This window comes from Myotis davidii, unplaced genomic scaffold, assembly GCF_000327345.1.
Source record: "Myotis davidii unplaced genomic scaffold, ASM32734v1 scaffold6, whole genome shotgun sequence".
In the NCBI taxonomy this organism is placed as follows: Eukaryota; Metazoa; Chordata; class Mammalia; order Chiroptera; family Vespertilionidae; genus Myotis; species Myotis davidii.
This window is the reverse complement of record NW_006383011.1, coordinates 14,207,032-14,230,224: the sequence shown is the minus strand read 5'-3', so window position 1 is coordinate 14,230,224 and position 23,193 is coordinate 14,207,032. Positions and strand designations below refer to the sequence as shown.

The window sequence follows — 23,193 nt, the reverse complement described above, 5'->3', positions numbered from 1 at the left end:
TTTCTTCCTCACCGCTTCTAGTTTCAGGTGTTTGCTGGCAATCTTTGGTGTTCCTTGGTTTATAGATTCATTCCTTCAATCACTGCCTCTGTTGTCACATGGCTGTCTTTCTGTGTATGCTTGTCCTTTTCTTATAAAGACTTCAGTTCTATTGGATTAGGGGCCCACTCTACTTCAGTATGACCTCATCTTAACTAATTACACCTGCAAGATCCTATTTCCAAATAAGGTCACACTTGGAAATACTAGGAATTAGGACTTTAACATATCTTTTTTTGGGGTGGGGGGTGGTGGTGGTCATAGTTCAATTCATAGCAAGCCCATTGAATTTTTAATTTTTTTCAGTATATAATTTCCATTTGGTTTTTCTTTATATCTTCCATTTCTTTGCTGAGACTTTCTATTATTTTGTTTAAAGTGCTTGTTAAATTGTTTTCTTAATTGCTCATCAAAGTGGGTTTTTTTTGTTGTTGTTGTAGTTGTTAATCCTTACCTGAAGATATTTTCCATTGATTGTTAGAGAGTAGAAGGAAGAGGGAGAGATAGAGAGAAACATCAATGTGAGAAATTGGTTGCCTCCTACACATGCCCCTTCCAGGGCCAGGGATCAAGCCTGCAACCGAGGTACTGGAATCGAACCCGGGACCCTTCAGTCCATGGGCCGATGCTCTATCGACTGAGTCAAACCGGCCGAGGCTCATCAAAGCAGTCTTATGAGGCTGCTTTAAAACCTTGTCAGATACTTTCAACATCTAGTCATCTTTGTGTTGGTGTCTATTAACTTTTTTCTCATCCAAGTAGAGATTTTCCTGGTTTTAGGTATGACAAATGATTTTCAATAGCATCCTGGACATTTGGTTTGTTATGATACTCTGTATCTTATTTAAATCTTCCGTTTTAGGGGGTCTTCTCCGATACCAGGCGAGTGGGAGTGCCATCGTGCTATTGCCAGGTGGAGGTGAAGGGCCATGTTTCTGGCTCAGTGGCTGTTGAAACCCTCCGGGAGGGAGGAGCCCCTCATTACGGTTGGGTAGCGTGGAAGTTCAGATCCCCCATCAGGGTCCACTGACATCACCCTGGGGTCCGTTGTTACTCCTCCTCACATGGCCTGCACTGGCTCTGCAGGGGGAGGAATCAGTATCCCCGGGCAGTAATGAAAGTCTTGGCTTCTCTAACGCCGCCCCAGAGGTGGTGTGGATGCCTCAGTATAGCTCGGTGGAATACAATTCCAGGCATCGCATCTCCAGTGATACTATGGGGATGGCTGCACTGCATTGCAGCTGGGCAGAGGGAAATCTAAACTCCCTACAGGGCTGGGGTGGGGCCAGTTCTTCCTGTGGTATGTGACTGGAGTAGAGCAGTTATTTGTCTAATAGTTTTCAGTCCTGCTGCCTCTTTCCTGGTCCTTTGGCTAGAGGAAAAGGCTTTTGTTCTTTTTTGTCTGCGACCATTGATGTTTCCGGGTTGCCAGCTTCAAAAGCACCCTGCCCAGTATACACAAGGCAAAAAGAAAACCAGGGGATGAACTGCTATATCATTCTTTCAGTTGTGAGGTTTCTAATTGCTCTATGCTCTTCTCTCCACCTTTCAGAGTGTTCTTATGATTGTGTTATATGTAATATCTAGAGTTTTTAGCTATACTTAGTGGAAGGACTAGGAAGAAGTGTCTGTTCCATGTTGCCCCTGCCTCTCTTGATATTTGAAGCACCTAAGATAACCTAAGATATAGAATATGCAAGATGCTTCCATTTACCTCTTATAAAATTAGACAAGTTAGGAAAAAAGTGAAGTACAATTATTCTGAGAACAAAGTGGATTGGTTCTCTCCAGGTCATAACCTTACGTTCAGTTTATTGGTCTATACCCGCATCTTCTCTAAGTAGAAATTTAGATTGGAAAGTTAACTGGAGACAATAGATATTATCCTTGCTGATATTTCATGCTCACATATGATTATACACATTGTGATTAAAGAAATGAAAATGGGATAATTTGTTAGCTAGGAAATTACTGAATCCTTATCAAGACCCTGATGAGAATATTGAAAAAGTAACCATGGGGAAAATTGTGTTTGAAGTCACCCTACATACTTTCTGTGAGTTAATTATAATCATGAATTTTCATATGTACACAATGTACACATCTTTTTACTATTAAACATTTTTAAATAGGCAGTAATGTGGTCATTAACAGTGTTCCACTGTGTGATAAGGTCACTAGTTGGCCATAGCATTGTGTCACACAGTCATTTTAATTGAAATTCTTTTGGGGTTGGAGGGGGAAGGGATTCATCATGGTGGAAGAGTATCTGATGTTCAAATAATGTAAGTTGATTTTGAAGTTGTATTAGAAAATGGAAAATGTTACAAAAGTGCAGAGTATAAATAAATCAGAACTACCAACATTGTAACTATTTCAAAGTTACAAGGTGAGGCAGAGATTATCTGTATTTTCATTTCCTGGAAGATGTGAAGGATGAAACAGAAGCAGAGAAACACAATACTGCTGGGTTTAGTGCATTGGTTGCAAAATGCTCAGAAACTAATTATGAATATTTGCTGCCTTCAGCCATATTCTCATAGACTAACTTGTATTTTTCATTACTGATAAACATACTATTTAGAGTCTATACAGTTACTGAAATACCCTGTATTTGTAAAATCTAATATGTTAAAAAATAATGGGCTGCCTCTAAAATACATTTAAAAAATTCTTATTCAGAGAAAAGACTTCATACATATGGCCTTTTCTCACAATAAGCAAAGTGAAATTGTTTCTTTACTTTTGTAATAGTATCACTGAAACCTCCAGGCAAAAGTAATGAGAACATACAGAATGCAAAGAAATTAATCTGATTATTAAAAGTTGCTTAAATGTTACGAAACTGGTATTGCTTATAAATGATGTCTTAAATATATATTGTAGTCTTTAAACAAAGTAGGAGAAAATGAAAACTTGATGCTCGGAACTGTGATGGGCAGCTGGGGGAGAGCTTTATGCTTTGCCACACGTATAATTCCCAAGAACTGAGTACTCAAGGAAGGACCAAAGCTCAGCATTCCTTTTTTATTCTCTATTTACTAACATAAAAAATAGACACTGTAAAATTGCCTCACTGAGGCTTTGGGATCTTGACATTTCAATTTTAGCATCAAAAGTGTTTTGTGTATGAACACACTTTCCCTCTGAGTTTGAATTATTGACAAAGGAAATGTGACCATAACACGACTATAACTGTTTGCTTGTTTGATGATAACCTGGGGCCGAGGCTATAAAATTATAGTCTATAAAGAATCCTTTACATACTTTTCAAATGTTCTTGTGATTGATGAAGGTATTTAAATGCTGAGATTACAATGAGGGAAAACCAAGCTTTCACCAGTCACAGTCCAGTCAGAGAATCGGCTAAATTGCCCCTAAACTTAACTGCTTAAAATGATAAATGTTACTGAACCGGTTTGGCTCAGTGGATAGAGCATCAGCCTGTGGACTCAAGGGTCCCAGGTTCAATTCCAGTCAAGGGCATGTACCTTGGTTGCGGGCACATCCCAACTGGGGGGCGTGCAGGAGGCAGCTGATTGATCTCTGTCATTGATGTTTCTGGCTCTCTATCCCTCTCCTTTCTTCTCTGTAAAAAATCAATAAAATATATTTTAAAAAATGATAAATGTTTATTATCTCACACTGTATCTTGGAATTGAGAAACTGGGAGAGCCCAGGGGGTGGTTCTAGTTCCAGGTCTCTCAAAGGGAGGCAGTCAAGCTGTCAGTCAGGACTGCAATAACCTGACAGCCCAACTGGGGAAGGATCAATGTCCAAGGTTATTCCTATGACTGTCCAGTGGCTTCTGATCCTTGCTGGCCATAGGCTGGAACCTCAGTTCCTTGCCAGGTGGGCCTCTCCATAGGCTATATGAGTATCCTTATCCCAACAGCTTTCTTTTACCGAAGTGTGTGATCTGAAGGAATCCCCAGGAAGAAAGCCACAGTCTTTTATAACCTAATCTTGGAAGTGATACACCATCATTCTGCTTTATTGTATTGGTTACCCAGCAAAACCATGGTACAATGTGGGAGGGCACAAGTCAAGGTTGTAAATACCAAGAGGTGAGGCTCATTGGGGGGCATCCTGGAAACGGGCTACCATGGGTCCAGAGCAGATTTGTAATTTGGATTCACCTAGAATGTGGGTTAAAGTATATATCTTCTAAAAGCCATTGTCTGATCTTGAGAAAAAAATTACATCTGAGTCTACTAATCATCATACAGACACATCCCAAGGGACAAATGAAAAGTTGCTGACACTGCTCTGCCAAAGTTACATAACCTCAATGTAACTCTACTAAGTAGTATATTAAATATACTCAGCAATAACAGTTCAACCCTTAGTCACACTTTTTATGGGTAACAAGGTTCAAATTTAATTTCAAAAGTATGTATGACCTCCCCTGGCTGCTGTGCTCAGTGGCTAGAGATCTGGCCCGAGCACTGAGGGGTCTCGGGCTTGATTTCCAGTCAAGGACAAGTACCTGGGTTGCAGGTTCAACCCCTGGCCTGGTTGGGGGTGCATGCAGGAGGCAACTAATCAATGTGCTTCTCTCACATCAATCTTTCTCTCTTTCTCTCTCCCTCCCTTTCCCCTTCCTACTTTCTCTAAAAAAAAAAAAAAAAAAAAAAAAAAATCAAAGAAAAAAGTATCCTTGGGTGAGCATTAACTACAAAAATAGTATATATGGTCTACAGTATAGCCCTAGGAGGGTAAAATATACAATGAAGTAATAGAAAATAGTATGCTCTCACAAAAAGCTAGGTGATTACCAATCCTATGCATTTAGACTCTATGAATAGAGTTTTAAAACCTAGGTATGAAAAGATGGAAAACAAGAGACCTCTCAGCTTTCTTATTTCCCAGCTTGAATAATTTAATTGGATTTTATAATATCAGTAAGGAATCAATGACTGCTTTTAGCTTTCTATTTTGGGTGAAAAATAAGTCACTTTGAACACTTCTGGTAGTAAATTGCCAGGCAGAGATACAATCATTAAACATTACTGTATATAATTCTTGGGTTTTTGTAAAAGAAATTTCAGATAGTTTTCAATTTAGGAAAGTCTTCTGAAGGGCTTCATATAAATCAGCTGCTTAAAACTCACAAACCATAAGATACCCGACCCAGGAAAAGCAAATAAAGAGTGGTAGGGCATAAATAGCTCTACTGAACTCACATGCACAACTAAATAAATAAACAGCCAATTTTAAACCTAATAGAATTTTTAATCATTAAATAAGCCATCTGACTGGGCTAGGGCCGATCTGCAGGCTAGAAAGGCTGTTTCACTGGCAGAGTCGTGGCAATCGATGACTTCTTCCCTTTCCTAATCCTGCAGGTTATTTATTTTTACATCTATCCTCTGCCCTAGGCAAGGTATACCCTAGTCAGTGATGGCGAACCTTTTGAGCTCGGCGTGTCAGCATTTTGAAAAACCCTAACTTAACTCTGGTGCCGTGTCACATATGGAATTTTTTTTTTTTTGATATTTGCAACCATAGTAAAACAAAGACTTATATTTTTGATATTTATTTTATATATTTAAATGCCATTTAACAAAGAAAAATCAACCAAAAAAATGAGTTCACGTGTCACCTCTGACATGCGTGTCATAGGTTCGCCATCACTGCTAGGTGCTCTGCTCTTGAGGGGAGGAAGGGTTTTACTGTAGAGCAAGAGATGGCGATTCTGCCCGAGGAGGAACGGGCCTGGGTGGCACCGGGGTGCTGGCTCCCTTCAGCCTGATGCTCCACCGTAGCTGCATGGTCAGATCAGACTCTCTGGGGTGCTACCTAAGTGCCAAACCTTTATTAAGTTCTCCAGGTGATGTCAACGTGCAGCAAAGCTGAGAATCTTTGTCTTGGGACAGAGTCTCATGAAGTGCTCCTCAGCATCGCCCGGAGGCAGGTGCAAGTTACAGAGGCCCGGGCCCCATCCTGAGCGTTGGATTCTGTGGCTCTGGGGTGGGACTCATTAACCCGATGCTGCTGTCCGATACTTTGAGAACGAATCTTGAAGAGCCTGGTTCTTCTTCTGTTTTTATTGGAGTTCAGCTGCGAGCGGGCGCAGAGGGAGGAGAGAAATCGGGTAGGAGAGAACAGATACCATCAGCCTCCCCTCTTTCCTTGCCCAACCGCGCTCAGAGCTGAAGGTGAACCGGCATACAGCTTTATTCTTAGTCTTTTTTTTTCTCCTTCACAGATTGAGAAAATAAAGGTTCTTCAGAGGTCATGTGAACGGTCCAGAGCTGATCAGACCAGATGTAACCATCCTGGTTTACTAGTAGCTGGCTCCTTGCCCACACAGGCCACCCTCTCCCCGCCTTGGCGCCCCACCTCCAGGAAACCCAGCTCAGTCTGTGAACCTCTCCTCCCCGCCTCCACCCCTGCGCGTCCTTACGTCCTTACGTCCTTACGTAGCCACGCAGGCAGCGTGCACCCGAGGATGTTCAAAGCGCGGCGAGCACGACGTTCAAAGCACACAGCGTACTGCGCAGGCGCGAGCGGCGAGGCGTTGCAGCCACCGTCATGGCCTGTGTCAACTCCGTGGTAAGTAGGCCCCGCCCGGTTTCTGGGCCTACAGTCTCCGTGCAGAGGGTGCCAGGTCCTGGGTTTATGGCGGTCGAACACTGCACACCCTCTTCCCTCCTGGCCTCACCCTTAGGGGCTCCCGCTGTTCCCGGTGTGGGAGGATGGAATGAGGGCAGGTAGCCCTGCCGGAAGTTGGGCTTGGCTCCCACCGGAAGAGCACGTGTCCCTTCTGTCCTCCTCACCCAAACGAGGGTGTCTAGAATGAGACCTTAGAAGGTGGTGAGATATGGAACTGACCTTAACCCTCCCCAGTTTCCTGTGTTTAGACATTTCCCGAGTTCAGTTGCACTCCGGTTGTAATTCTGAAGTTCGGTTATAGTTGATTCTAAGCTATATTATTTACGCAAAATCACAGGTAATATATTTCATGTTTCCCACCATGTATTTTCGAAGTTCTTCCCCGCCCTCTTTTCCCTAACTTTTAGCTTCTTGCTGCCTAACTGTACCATCAGCTCTCCCCTGAGGGGTTCCTAAGCCCCAGGATGAGAACTGACAGGTGAAGTGGCGCTTGTGGGACCCTCTGTCAATCTTAAAATCCCGAATTAAAGGGGGAAAAAAGAAAGCAATAACTCACTTTCATTTTCAGTGCATCTCCACAGACTTCACAGCTGGTGAGAGGCAGTGTGCTTGTCCAGATCTGTTGAGTTCCATGTATACATGCGCAGCACGAAAGTCAATTTTTAGAGAAATATTATTTTACTGTGTATCTATTTTCTGATGTTAATGAGTTTTAAGATATGTAAAATACTTATGCCTTAATATAAGCTTACCATGTATGCCATTTTATCTGATGATGTACTCCAAGGAGAGAGAAAGTGCTTGCCCGCGCGTGTGTTTCAAATAGAGAAGAAATTAAGGTAGATTTCCTGGACTATACATAGTTTTAGTAAAGGTAACAGAAGGAAAGAATATAAAATCTAACTGTAGTCCTAGAAGAGAAAGAAAGAAAGTATGTTTAATGCCCACTTTGCTTTTGAAAACCTGTGTTCTAATGGGTTATTTTTGATGGCTGCTATTACATTCTGAGGGCAGATTTTAAAGATGTTTTTAGCCTCAGGAGTTTTTTCCTTCAGCTTTAAATGCGATCACACTAGCTGGGACTAACATTTGAAGCATCAATTTAGAATGCCTTTATCAGGGGGGTAAACTGTTTAAGGAGAAGCAACTAATCTAGGGCACTTAATCTTAATGGATATCCTTATGAATAACATTATTTAAATGTAACTGATTGGCCTATTCATAGGTTTAGCCTGGATCTTTAGAAGCATTCGTTTAAAACCTGGCTACTCGTGGCACGAGTGGGAGTATTTCCTGGATAGTATGAAAAAGCAATTCTATAATGCCACAATTTTCATTTTGGCTTGATTATGCAATTTGAAACTCAACTAAATTCCTGTTTTGCCATTTCTTATTAGTGGGACTTTCACTAGGTCAACCTTGTTATTACACTTAGTATTGCCATTTTACATTGGGGTGAGAGTACAGCACAATTTACATAGATTTGTAGGACCAAGTTTGTTTCATAGGGCTGTTTTTCTATTAATAATGACCAGTGTTTAATCTGGGTAGAAATGTTTTTAATATTGTTATGGCATATGTTTTTTTTTTTTTAGGAAGTATTTTAGGGGTTGCTTAGTCTCTGCAATATGCAGGTTGTGGAAGGGTAAGGTTCTTTCATTTCTTGGTTCTGTTAGGCAGTCCATTTTGGTGCAGTTATATTTTTACTTGACAATGGTTCAGATATTTTTTTGGTCTATGTGTATTTTGGAAGTGGGTCAGGCTTTGGTTACTCTATTGTAAGTGTTTGTTCCAATCTTACGGCTTATTAGGAGTTTACTTGCATTTATGGAAATAAAACAGTGAATTCTAAAAAAAGCTCCTTTGGCCTCTTTGAGAAAAGGTAAATTAAAGACAGGTTCATTTCCACCTGCCTTAAATTAGTTTCCCTTTTAAAAAGGAGTAGGGAGATTAAATACTGACACAAAAGCCAGGTAACATAACAGTAACTATACATCCTGATGAGATTACCTATATACTAGAGGCCTGGTGCACAAAATTCATGCACGCAGGGGCGGGGGAGTCCCTTAGCCTGGCTTGCACCCTCTCACAGTCCAGGAGCCCTCGGGGATGTCCAACATCCTTAGAACTGCCATGGGGGCAGGAGAGACTCCCCCAACTGCCGCTGCACTCCCCAGGTATGAGCCTGGCTTCTGGGTGAGTGTGCTGGAGCTGTGCCTGCGGACTGGGAGAGGGACAAGCCGCACACCCCATGGTCCTGGGAGCCAGGGGCTGTGCCTGCGCCTTTGGCCTGGCCCAGGAGAGGAACAAGCTGCATGCCCCGCAGTCCCAGGCGCCAGTGGCTGCGTCTGTACCTGCAGCCTGGTAGAGGGATAAGCCGCCTGCCCCACAGTCCCGGGTGCCAGTGCCTGTGCCTGTGCCCTGGGAGAGGGACAAGCTGTCCACACTGTGGTCCTGAGCACCAGCAGCTGTGGCTGGTCCCCTGTGGCTGCAGCCAGCCCCAGCGAAGCTGGCCCAGGTTCTGGGTGCCTGCAGCTGGCCACGGGAGGGAATCCTGTGTCCTGGGTGTGGGGCGAAACAGAGGCGGTTAGGGGCGATCGGCCAGCAGGGGAACAGTTAGGGGCGATCGTGCAGGCAGGCAGGTGAGCAGTTAGAAGCCAGTAGTCCCGGATTGCGAGAGCCAGTCAGACATTCCCTGAGGGGTGCCGGATTGGAGAGGATGCAGGCTGGGCTGAGGGATCCCCACCCCTGTGCACAAATTTTGTACACCAGGCCTCTAGTATATTATCTAATAAAAGGGAAACATGCAAATTGACCGCACCTCCGCTACACACAAGCCACGCCCGCAAGCCAATCAGAGCGACTATATGCAAATTAACCCAACCAAGATGGCGGCTGGAAGCCACGGAGCTGGAGCAAGCAGGAGGCTTGGTTACCCCCGCGATGGAGGAAGCCAAGCTTCCCGCCTGCCCTGGCCGGCTGTGGCCTCTGCTTAAGGCAACAAAGTTTCAATTATAGAAGATAAATAAATCCCAGATAAATAAATAAAGTTTCAATTATAGAAGATAAATAAATCCCCGGGCTACTCCCTGGCTGCCTGCTGCTTCGCGCACTACTTTGTGCTGTGTGGGATTGACGCGGACAGTGGGCTGGAACCCCATGAGCTGGTGGGTAATGCCAGGCTGCAGCGGTGCTGAGGTCCACTGATCTCCGCAAGCCAGGCCGAGGGACCCCAACAGTAAATGAATCCGTGCACCGGGCCTCTAGTTATCTCATATTTTATTGTAGTCTTCTAACTCAGCCTTGTAAATATAGGCTGAGGCTATAGGTCTGAATGTAACACAATTTATGGCAAGCACAAATGCAGGCATACTGGAGGTAGGATGCACTTAGTTAAAATTCACATGGTAGTTTGTCTTTAGGAAGTGTACACTGCATGTCTTTTTGGAATACATTCAAACTCGAGAATTTAAGACTTTAACAATTGCTTTTGTGTAGCCTAAACTCTACAGATCTGTAATTGAAGATGTGATTGAAGGAGTACGGGATCTATTTGCTGAAGAAGGTATAGAGGAACATGTCTTAAAAGACTTAAAGCAGGTTTGTCAATACAAGTTTCTCTGTCTCATTGTTTTTCAGCTTATAAAACTGATAATTATAGTTTTAATCCCTTAATTATAGTTTAATACTTACCCATTCATTGTGCCATCAGCTGACATTTTAATTTTAAAAAGTAAAATAATAAATATTATAATGTTTTATTTTATTTGTTTAAAAGCAAAATTTTTTTTATCTGCAGCTCTGGGAAACAAAGATTTTGCAGTCTAAAGCAACAGAAGACTTCTTCAGAAATAGCTTCCATTCACCTCTGTTCACCCTTCAGTTGCCACACAGCTTGCACCAAACATTGCAATCATCAACAGGTTGGATACAGTTAGTAAATTAGTACCATTTGGATCTTTAGATCAAATTCTCATTTGGTGGTGGTTTTGAATTAGGGTAATGTTCTTAAGGTGAGAGGGTTCAGACCTCAAAATCATTACCATTAAGTGAACACAGTTACACCAAATAACTATTGACAAATAATCAGATTATTCAACTAATTTTTTTTTAAATATTAAAAGTCCACAAAGGTGACAAAACCTTACTTCAGAGGAACAAGTTATATAATTTGTGGCTGTCGGGAGTATGCTTTGGTTGTTTCAGAGAATTTGGTGAGTTCTAGTCAAGGAGTAATCCAGACACCTTTGCTGAAGAAGCAGAGGGATTGATGGGTGCTTGCATATCGCACTTGTGCATTCTTTCTCTTGGTTTCTGTATATATTATACATCTGTTAATGTATTGAAAGCAAAATGGAGAATTAATAAGAATATGGAGGTTATTCAGGCTACCTCACTCTTTTGGATATATATAGTGATGGCTAGAGATTTACCATATGCATTTAATCTTTATTCTTGGACTTGTTGAATCTAGACCTCTGCTTTTAAGAGAAATATTTGTCCATATTATGTATATCATTTTAAACTGGAAAAGACTACCTAATGAGAGATAAAACTATACTGTTATATCTTTCTAGCCCAGTGGTTCTCAACCTTGGCTGCACATTAGAATCATCTGGGAATCTTTTTAAAATCCTGATTTCTGGGCCTCATCTTCCAGAAATTCTGTTTCTTTGTTATGGGGTGGGGCCACAACACTAGTAACAAAGGAACAGAATTTCCGGAGGATGAGGCCCAGAAATCAGGATTTTAAAAAGATTCCCAGGTGAGTCTAATGTGCAGCCAAGGTTGAGAACCACTGTTCTAGCCTTTATTCCTTCTTTTCTTCTCTGATTCTTACAATATTTTATGTTACCCTAATGTGTGTGTGTGTTTCTAGCCATCTTTTTTTAAAAATATATTTTATTGATTTTTTACAGAGAGGAAGGGAGATAGAGAGTTAGAAACATCGATGAGAGAGACATCGATCAGCCGCCTCCTGCACACTACACTCCCCACTGGGGTTGTGCCCGCAACCCAGGTACATGCCCTTGACCGGAATCGAACCTGGGACCCCTCAGTCCGCAGGCCGACGCTCTATCCACTGAGCCAAACCGGTTTCGGCTAGCCATCTTTGTATATATCCAAAACGTTGATGTAGCCTGAATAATCTCCGTATTTTTGTTAATGCTCCATTTTCTGTGTGTGTGTCTCTGTGTAGACATATAAGTGTGTAAACATGTATACATGCACACACATGTATACATGTACTAGTAGATGTTTATACAAACACACAGATGCAGCTACACACACAAATAGGTTTAATTGAGTTTAGCTGAAATTCAGTAGATTAACATTTGTAAGAGATGATTTTGGATTAGATTTTCAGTAATAACTAGATTGTTCATTGCATACTGGGGAACATTCACATGAAAATCACATGTGCCAAGGTGAAGAGAAAAATAGTAAGAAGACTAGTACCTCATTTACAAAATGAGAGAATTTAAGTGTGGCAGCAATTATAACTTATTTAAAAAAATGAAGTTAACAATAGATAGTGAATTACCAAACAAATTTTATCTAATGCTGTTTTTATAAGGTATAACTCTTCTCTATAAGAATTAGCCATGGCAGTTTTAATTACTAAGTTGACACATCGAAACATTTTCCATCAGTGTTGGATTTTTGGTTATGTTTTTGTTTTTAGACAAAATTTATTTTGTTAGGACATCTTTTTATTTTTCTATTTAAAAACATCTTTTTGAATTTTTTCTTTATTAAAGAACTTTAGAGATTTTTACTTAGGGGTGGCTTGGAGGACGGCAGGTGTGAGAGGAATAAAATACTTGACTGTCTTTTATCAAAAGCATAGTTAACACTTCTCAGGTTTTTTGTTGTTCAATATTGCAATACTTGATTTTGCCACAAGATGGTAATATTCACAGTCATTTAAACCACAAAGTAATCTTGAAACTAATATATCTAGTTGGTTTTCACTCACCATTTTTATTATTCTCTGTCCTAGAAGTTAGAATAATAGAATCAATTATATTTAAATAAGACAGTTTTTCTCATTTCTTCTACATCATTTATAATCAAGTAGTTTAAGAGGGAGTATATATATCCTTTAAAAATGCATTTTGGGTCTTTTTTCTCTTCTTCATTTTTAGGTATCCTAAAAATAAGATTCTTAAAGCAAATAGCCTCATAAAACTGGTGTACTTCTTAATTATGTCTTTCCATTGTATATTTTTAAAAGCTTGATTAAAATAACAAACTAATTTCTACAACCTTTTTATCTCTTGATAACAAGTTCAGACTAATTCTACAATACAATAAATCTTTGCCTTTGTCTGTTTCACCCTTTTAAACTTGTTTTCCCTATTATAGTTTCTCACTGTATTATCCATTTATTTAAGAAATTCTTGCATCTTCAGTTGTCAACTTTTTGGGGGCATCTCAGGATTCCTTTACACTGTTAAAAATTGAGGACCTCAAAGAGCTTTTTTTTAAAGAAAATCCTTACTCAAGGATATGTTTATTGATAAGAGAGAGAAACATTGATGTGAGAGACAAACATGAGAGAGAGAGAGAGAGAGAGAGAAACATGATCCTACCAGGGATCAAACCTACACCCTTGGTATGTGCCCTGAACAGGAATTGAAGATGCAGCCTTTTTGGTGTATGGGATGCTGCTCCAATGAACTGAGTCACCCAGCCAGGGCTCAAAGAGCTTTCTTTTATATGGGTTTTAAGTATCTACTTACCATATTAGAAATTAAAGCTGATAAATTTAAAAATTATTGGTTTATTAATTTAAAAATCACCATATGTTGACATAAAAACATATTTGTTAAAATGAGTTAAATATATTTTATAAAACTATTTTTTTTCAGAACAAAAATATCGAGTGAGAAGAGTGGCATTGTATTAATTTCCTGCAAATTTTGTTATTGTCTGGATTAATAAAAGACAACTGGATTCTCATATCTATTTTTAGTTCAATCTGTTGTGCTATGTGGTTTTAGCTACAGTATATGAAGAAAATCTAGCCTCCCACAGATAGATAATTGGAAAGAAAGGAGTATTTTAATAGTATTTTCAGGTAATTTAATATTACACTAAAACTCAACAAGTGGTAGTTTCTGAGAGGTAGTGCAAGGTGGAATCTGAAACCATCAAGTGGACTTTTTGTAATGTTAAAGTGCGCTGGTGGACCTTGCACTTTGAATGACTCTTTAATCCATGTGTAATTTTGTAACGTATTTGGTTATTTGGAAAATATTGGGTCACTGAGTTGTGCAGTTGACACATCATTTGTTAAATAAGATTTTAAAAAATCATGTTCATTAATATCACCACATATCTTATTAAAAAAGTATTAGAAAGCTATCAAGCCCAGTGTGGTGGATATAAAGTTTCAAAATTTCATTTTTTACTTGAAAATGTGAATTTTATCATTACCAAACAGATATTATCAGTTTGCTTTCCTTGAAGTAGTGGGTGTACTTAGTTCATTTTCAAAAATATGTCTGCCAAATACCTAAATCTGAATAACCATAGGTTCTGTCAGTTCTTTTAATTTTTTTTATCTTCACCCAAAGATTTATTTTTATTGATTTTTAGAGAGAAATGGGATTCTGTTAGTAACCTCAGAATAACAGGTGTAAACTAGGACTGTTCTAGGCAAATTGGGACATGTAGTCACCTAATCTATTTCTAGGGCAATTTATGTCAGCTTCTGCTATTTGGTCTTTATATCACATGATCTTTTTCGTGAAGCCATTAGTCATTGTGGGAGTAGGTAAAGGAAGAACAGGATCAGAGAGAGGTTTGTGGTGGCTTTCATTATAAGTATTAAAACTCCTAAAGTTCAAGTATAAACTCTCTATCTAGTAGTTCTTGAACTTAGATCTGGTGAAAATTTTAGCAATGCTGTTGATTCTTGAGATAATTTGAGTTAGAATATTCAGTTTGGTTAACATATGGAGACATCCATATATTAATGAGTAGTCACAAAGAGGAAATTGACTAGTCTTTGCACTTCTTGATCACATGCCTTCGTTATTAAGATTTGGAATGATTCAAAGCAGGACTAGGAATTGTAAAATTATTAACTATCTTAATGTAGCAAAGACATTTTGGTGTATAAGGAAAAACGCACTTATAAATGTGAGTATTGTTATGCCATATTTTCTTTTTTTAAAAATATATTTCTTTATTGATTTCAGAAAGGAAGGAAGAGGGAGAGAGAGATAGAAACATCAGTGATGAGAGAGAATCATTGATCGGCTGCCTCCTGACTCCCCCCACTGGGGATCGAGCCCGCAACCCAGGCATGTGCCCTTGGCCAGAATCAAACCAGGGACCCTTCAGTCCGCAGGTCAATGCTCTATCCACGGAGCCAAACCAGCTAGGGCGCCATATTGTCTTTTTATAAAATTTCTTAAATTATGTTTGTGGATTGAATTCTTTCTAAAAGCACATTCTTTTGTGAAATTTAATATTTTAAAATATATACAGGAAGACCAAAATTCTGACACTTTTTTAACTAAAAACATGTATTCAGTTAAAACTTGGTTATCAAAACCATCTTGAATATTTTGAAAAGTGTGTTGCAGGAACAAAAATTTATATATAACATATATACATACACCAGTATATAATTTATGAACATATATAAATGGTGCATGTAACTTGTGAATTTAGTATCAAGCTTAAGTAGGAGCTGCATGAAACTTTACTATAAAATTCTGTTTGTTTATACTTTTATTCTGATGGCTATAAAGAAACTCTTAAAACTCTTACAGCTCTGTTTGATTTATATAACTATAGAGAATTACCCTTTAGGATTTATTGCAAGATCTTTAAAAGAGGAACATTGTTGCTATTTTTCCTTAGGAAATTAATTTAATTGCTTCAGACACTGTGTTAACAGATTTTTGTTTCCTCTCAGGCTGTGGCTTAGGCTGTACCAGCTTAAGCTTTGCTCACTTCAGCTAATTAAGACTAATACCATTGTTTTTCTGCCACCACAATTCTTCCTAATTTAGCCTTTTTAAAAGAATGCCTGTTAATAAGTGAAGTCATAGATGAATAGAGGATAAAAATAATTTTGTGCTTCATTAACCATCAATCTATGTAGCCTCATGTCTGTTGTCTTAATGTGGGAAGAATGGTTTAAAAAACATTTGCTCTTCTGAGTTTTTTGTTGTATATGATGGAACCATTCTAGTATCAGAAATAGATCTTGGGACAATTTTCCTTAATGTAGTATGTGAAAAAGGCCATATACATTTCATACCTTTGTGCTGCCTGAACATTCTGGTTTTTATTAAAGAAAAGGCAAAGTGATAATCTAACAGTCACATTCATCTAGGTAAAATGAACCTTGAGGTAAGGTTTAAGGTTACATTGATCAACTGAGATCCTTCTACTGGAATTACTATTTGTTTTTTAGACATATTTTTAAAATGATTACATTTACAGCCATTTACATTTGGCCAACCTTTTAGATACATTATAAATAATAAAGGGAAAGTTAGCATAGAAAATTGGTATATAATAAAGAAAAGATATGCGATATCAGCTTTAATACAGGTTGAGCTGGTATTTCCCCAAGAATTTGTTCTTATATATTTTTTAAGCAGGCATACCTGTTTTATGCAAAGATTTCAGGAGACATGGTCTTATTCATTTATTTCTACACCTGTGTAGCTGTGCTTGTCTTACTTGGCTAACGTACTGTAAATATTTTTTATAAAATGAATGAATTGAAAGCTCTTTTGAACCTGTAGAATTTAGGATAATTTGTATTGGATTATATATTTTTGCTCAATAGTACAATCTTTTGGAGATACGCACTTTAACAAATATTGCCTTTTCTCCTCTGTGAAATGTAATGGAGATTTAGTGCTACATTGACTTACTAAAGATAATCTAGGTATTTATTGTGGCTTTCTATAATATAGTATACTTTATTAAAATGAAAATTTTCTTTTGGTATTTAAAGTAGGTTAGTTGTAAAGTCATTAAAGTTGTTGGGAAAAATATAGTTAAATAGTTACCTCTTTGGGGTCAGGAAGTTTAGAATTCACCATGGTCAAACATGTTAGTAATGGAAACCAGTTTTAAAAAATAAGCTATACTTAGGAATTTTATTCATTTGGTAAACTCTAATGAATTGTATAATTATTTCATTTTCTATGCAGCTTCTTTAGTTATTTTTTTTTTTGAACTCTTCCCAGTCTTACCACAGCAGAACTGGTATGTAGCTTATTTAAGATATATTTTACCATTTAGTGAATGGTAGCAGAAAACTGGGCATAGATGTAATTCCTAATTCTCCAGGTGAATAGGAAAGGATGTGGTAAAGGATGGGAAACAGGAAAAATTTCTATAACAAAGATGTTGCGAAAACTCAGGATTTCCAGAGTGACATTTTCTTATCAACTTTTTCTATCTTCCAGAGAAGTTATTAGCATCTACCAAGACTACACCTTCAAGATTATAATATTTCTGAAGTTACATTGTATGGAGTTTTAATACACTGTATAATGTTATATACTTGATGGATTCTAAATAGATAATTTTGATACAGTACTTCTGATATTTTTCTCTTTGGAGTTGAGCCACATCATAGTCCCTTGGTTTAAGTGGAGCATTTTGGTCATTTTTTTTGCTTTTGTATAGTAGAAGTTAAAGTATAGATTCCCCACACATGATTTGAGGAAGAAAATAAAATTAAAACATGTATAGAAAATTGAGTAGTTTTCGGTGGGGAATAATAGCATGCTTTGTCTTTTACCTTTTTTCCGCGGTACTGATGGTATATACTCTAATAACTATTTTCATTTTCTTTCAGCCCATCAGCTACTGTTCTAGGGGAAATGGTTTAGTGGGCTATTTATTTCCATTTCCTCATAAAAAACAAACAAACTATACTGCTTCCAGGATATTTAGGAAGAATGGCACTGCTTTTGATAGGAGACTAATGAAGAAATGTCTCTGCCTTTGAAATTCATGAACATAACTTTTCTCCTGATTACAGAAAAAATATTCTTCTTGAAGTAAAAACAAATTTATAAAGTAAAAAGTGAAATAACTATGCAGTATTATGCCCAAAGATAACTGTTTTGTTTGATGTATACCCATCTAGACTTCTTTTATGAAAGTTATATTAGTTTTCAGGGGGTAAAAAGTAGGATCATTCTCTGTATCATTTTTATTACTTATTTTTTAAATTTAGTAATATAGAGGTATTTTTTTCAATGCCAGTTAAATATTGATTAGTCTTAGTGGGTACATCACAGTTTAATTAACCAGTCTTGTTGATGGATATATAAATTATGTTTAGTTTTGTTCTAACATAACATCCTATTGTTATATCTGTAGATATACCCTATCTTTGTGTATTTGTGTAGTAATCAGGTAATCAGGATAAATTCCTAGAAGTAGAATTTCTAGTTCAAAGATCATGCATGGTATATGAAAATTGCACTTTTCATATATATTGCAAAATAGTTCTCCAAAAGAATTATATCATATACACGCATATAAGCAGTGGCCTGAGAGAATTTCTATTTATTTATTTATTTATTTATTTACTAGAAGCCCGGTGCGCAAAAATTTGTGCACTGGTGGTGGGGGGGCAGGGCGAGAGGTGGGGTCCCTCAGTCTGGCCTGTGCCCTTGCATAGTCTGGGACCTCTCAGGGATGACCACCTGCTGGCTTAGGCCCACTCCCTGGGGGATTGGGCCTCAGATGGCAATAAGACATCCCTCTGACAGCCCGGCAGCCCTTGGGGGATGTCCACTTGCCAGTGGGGAGCAGGCCTAAAGTTTATTTCAAAACAAAAATTATTCACTATTGTATCACCTACTTTAAAATACCATTTGTGAACAACTTACAGACTAGAGGACTATACACAACTATGGTTCTTATATTTGACATCTTGAAGGTCAGTGGCCCAGATAAGACTATGTAGTGGGCAAGTTTTGAATTGGTGCTCATACTGTTAAGACTTAATGGATTTATTGCTAATAGCCATAGAACAGAATTCTTTTTATTTATAATGAGATTATTTGAATTAAATATAAAAAAAGTGTTTTTTAAAAGAGCTGAGATGTAATGTTAACTGTTGTCAAACTGTTATCCTGAATCAGATTTTTTGACCCTCTATGAGATCAGGAAGAAAAGATACAAGTAAAGCCCTTCTGTAACTTTCTAATATAAATATCTCATATCTAGAGCACCGCAAACTCCAGTGCACACTTTGCTTTTCCTGGTTATCCTATTCATGTACCAGCAGGTGTGACGCTACAGACTGCATCTGGTAAGAGTATAGTCTAAAAATGTTTTATTTTTAGCATTTGTATTGACTTGAGGATGATAATATTGATGATTAAACTTCATACCAGAAATTATAAGAAATTTTAATAAAACTTGCTTTAAGTGTAATGATAAATGATGGTTATTATTGTTATGGAGGCAATCTACCATGAAAGACACTGTACTAGGCCTGTCCTGTATTTCATACTCAATTCTCTTTCTCTACATTGTATAAGATACTTTATACTCCATATATGTTTTCTCCAATTCAAGTCAGTTATCTAAATTTCATGAACACAAAATAATATATCTGGCCCACGCTGGGTGGCTCCGTTGGTTGGAGTGTCATCCTGTACACCAGAAAGGTTGCAGGTTCAGTTCCCTGTCAGGGCACATATATAGGTTGTGGGTTTGACCCCAGATCAGGCCTGGAGGCAATTAATTGATGTTCCTCCCCCGCTACCCACCTCCATCTCCCCCTCAATCTTCTCCTCTCTCTCTCTCCCTCCCTCTCTCCCTCCCTCTCCCTCTCTTTCTCTCTCTAAAATCAATAAACATAGGTGAGGATTAAAATTAAAAAAAAACCATATCTGTGTCTCTGTTAGGTCTAATCAAGAAAAACTAAAGATTATATTGAGCAGCCTTTGTCTCCTTCTTATTGGAGATTGTATGGCATAATAGAAAGAATACCCAAAATGTTTAAATAATTCTTAACTTGAAAGAGAATTATATCTATTCTTTGGGTTGTTGTAAAGTTTAAGCAAAATACCCAACACAATGCTCAAAAAATAAATTTCGTCTTTTTAGTTTTATTTTAAAGGAAGAGAGGAGAAATTTGATAACTTTTGAAATTAATAAACTATTTTTGGGTAGCCTTCTCTTATAATTGTTATATGGTATCCTATATCTTAAATATATGAAATATATTTGCCATGATTATGTTTGTTAAAATCCCAATTTTGGGTTGGTAACACTGTAATTTATCAAACAATGGGAGAGGCTTGTGGTGTAAATATTGGTGGTTTATATGTATTTGAAAATGTGCCATATAAGCAATAGTGGGAAAAGGCTAGAGTTAAGCAAGACATATTTAATTTTTAAAAATGAGCAATACATATGTATTCTAGAAAATACAAAAAAAGCAAGCTCCTAGATAGCCACTAGAAAGCAACAGATAACCACTGTTAACATATTGATATATTTCGTCCCAGCCTGTTGTATTTTGAAGGAAATTAGGATTCTATTGTTCTTATAGTTTTGATATCTCCTTTTTAAGGTTACCTTTATAAAGTCAATGTTCCAATTGCGGTGACACAGACTTCTGGAAAAGCAAGTATTCTTCAGCATCCAATTCAGCAAGTATTTCAGCAGCTTGGGCAGCCTTCAATAATACAGACCAGTGTTCCACAGTTGAATCCATGTTCTCTTCAAGCAGCTATTGAAAAATCACAGAGAATGGAAACTGTGCTCCAGCAACCCACAATTCTTCACTCTGGGGCAATGGATAGGAAGCATTTAGAAACTGCCACCAGTGATATACTTGTACTTCCTGGAAATGAGCATAAAATCATGTCTGAAGCTTTGTTGAGTCAGCCAGCAAGCTCTCAGTATGTCAGCCTTCCTGGTGTTGGAGTTCCTCCACAGGTCTCTCAAAGAGATGCCAATGCGGAGCCATTGCTGAGTGTTTCAGCTGGTGGGACTCAAAATCTGCATGGTGGGCCCATCGCCACAGGCCCTCAGGGGGCTCAGCACCAGCACTCATCTGATGGTCAGCTTCATTTTCTTAAAAATAGGCTGTTGGGATGTGATTCTGTGAAGCAGCCAAGAAATACAGAGGAGCCCAGCAGCCTACCTGTCTCAGAGAAGGTATTAGGGGATAAGCAATGGCCAGTAATTAGACATTCTGAGTTTTTTAAAATGTAAGCTTCCTTAGAAGTATGTATGTTTCTTTAGAAAATTGTTTTTTAAGTTGTTTTTACTATAACTATTAGTTTTTGAAGTATTCATGCTCAGAATTTCTAAACTTTTAATTTCAATTAATAAATTAGAATATTTCTTTAAAGAAAATGCATTGTTTTAAGATAATCAGTTTTACCTCTCCCTTAACATGGTGAGAATTGTTTTTGTCTGCAGATAAAATGTAAAGGACCAAGAAATTCATTCTAGTAATTAAACAAGGATTTAGGGGAAATTCATTGTCATACTTAAAATACAAAAAAGGTCCAAAGTGGTTTTTCTCTTGCTCTACCTAATTTTCTTAAACTCCCATATGAAAATTTTCTCTATATGAGGAATTATCTTCTAGTAGATACTTTGTTCCTCTCTGCTTGCTAAAATACTAGTTAACATAATTTGTTTTGGAAATCAAACCACTGAAAAATAGTTTCTAATTAACTTTCCATATTGAAAATAGGTTTTGATTATTTTCAAGGAATTCATAGTGATGACAGAAAGATTCATGGGGAATTTTGGATGGTAAAATAAAAGATATCATCTTATCTTTTTACACATGTGAAATATGTCATAGATTACTCCACTTACCCAATTTTTAGTGACAGAGGACAAATAGTTAAAGGTTTGTGTTTCTAGCTAAAGGTTTGGTGGTCCTCTAGAACTGCTGTACAAGTCTTTACAAGTTAAGTGCCACCTTAACATTTTCATAGGTAGAAGGGGAAGGCTATAGCGTACAGTAAAGGATAATCAACAAAGAAAAAGACTATAAGAAACCATTTGACCTGTTTTAGAATGTTTCAGGTGTTTGATGAAGCCTGTTCAAATTTTTTTAGCAAGTCTGTTTCTAGTTTAGTTTTGGCATAAAGTATTAAGATTAAAGTGTTTTTCAACTATTTATTATATTTTCCAAATACTATAAAAATTTAAGAAATGTAGGCTAAACTCATAATTATGAAGCAGTGTTTGTTTCCATCACTTACAATTTTTAGAGGTATTTTTCTCCTGGACTCTGGATGAACTTTGCAGATTTCTGGTGTGATGATTCAAGGACTTAGTCTACTGTTACTTATTAGATATTACCTTGTACTTTGTTCTGGGGAAATAGATTAGTTAAGGGAGCTTAATCAAGGATTGTTTAGGGGATAGTGGTCGAGAACTTAAGCTTTGGAGTCACAATAGGTTTAAATTCCAGATTCACCACTTTTATCTTTTTGAACTGGGTATAAAACCAACCTCATACTTTTAGGATTATCAGAGATGATGTATGTAGAGTTTTTAAATAGCTTCTGGTGCCATATTAAGCTTTATAGTAGTGCTATTATGCTTTACTAGAGGCCTGGTGCACAAAATTCTTGCACTGCAGGGGGCGTCTCAGGTGGCTTGTTCTCTCTCGCAGTCTGGGAGCCCTCGGGGGATGTCCTACTGCCAGCAGTCAGACATCCTTAGTGCTGCCATGGAGGCGGGAGAGGCTCCCACCACTGCTGCAGCGCTTGTCAACCGTGAGCACGGCTTTTGGCTGAGGAGCCCTCCCCCTGTGGGAGCACACTGACCACCAGGGGGCAGATGCTCAATGCAGGAGCTGCCCCCTGGTGGTCAGTACGCATCATAGTGACCGGTCATTCCGCCATTCGGTTGATTTACATATTAGCCTTTTATTATATAGAATGGGCATGTGGTATATTGGGTAACTTTTCATATAACTTGTTGGTTTAGTATTAAAATAGATCTGTATTTAAAACACAGTCCAAACATTCAAACATTTACTTTATTATTTTTTTAAATTTACTGTCAGATTTCTTTAAAATAGTTCTTAATCTGGTGAAGTTTATGCTAATTTAATTTTCAAAAAATTTATAAATAGCTTTTTTTTATAAGTAGCTTTTCAGAAATTCTTATTGCAAGTTAAAATTAGCTGTAATTGTTTACTTTTCTTGAATAGACTGCCAGAGATCTTACTTTTCTATGTAAATTTAACATTCATACTGTTTCATACATATATTCCTGACAATTTTTGATGAGTTCCTATTTTAAAATCTATGTTATTATTACTATGTTAAGTTTTTCCTCAGCGTAGGACTTTTGTTTTCTAATCTTATAATGCCATGGAGAACTATGGAGCTATAATGCCATGAAACTCAGGTCTTTATTAGAACTCCAAAAAGTAGGATTAGGAGAGAAATGGTATGGTAGTGTATCTTCTTTAATTCCTTTTTATCTCTTGCCTTTCCTTCTCAAACATTCTCATTGCCCCAAGTTCAAATACTGTTTAATGAT

The 23,193-nt window shown here is 37.8% G+C and overlaps 1 protein-coding gene across 1 annotated transcript in view; it reads left to right on the top strand.

Annotated features, from left to right (window-relative positions):
* Window positions 1-6,256: 6,256 nt before the first annotated feature.
* The window catches only part of GTF2A1L (general transcription factor IIA 1 like), a 29,212-nt gene continuing 12,275 nt past the window's right edge, over window positions 6,257-23,193 (top strand). Inside the window, 6 exon segments of the mRNA XM_006778614.2 lie at window positions 6,257-6,597; window positions 10,156-10,257; window positions 10,457-10,590; window positions 16,857-16,902; window positions 18,886-18,970; window positions 20,243-20,832. Coding sequence (XP_006778677.1) covers window positions 6,577-6,597; window positions 10,156-10,257; window positions 10,457-10,590; window positions 16,857-16,902; window positions 18,886-18,970; window positions 20,243-20,832 — 978 coding nt within the window. The 5' untranslated portion in view covers window positions 6,257-6,576.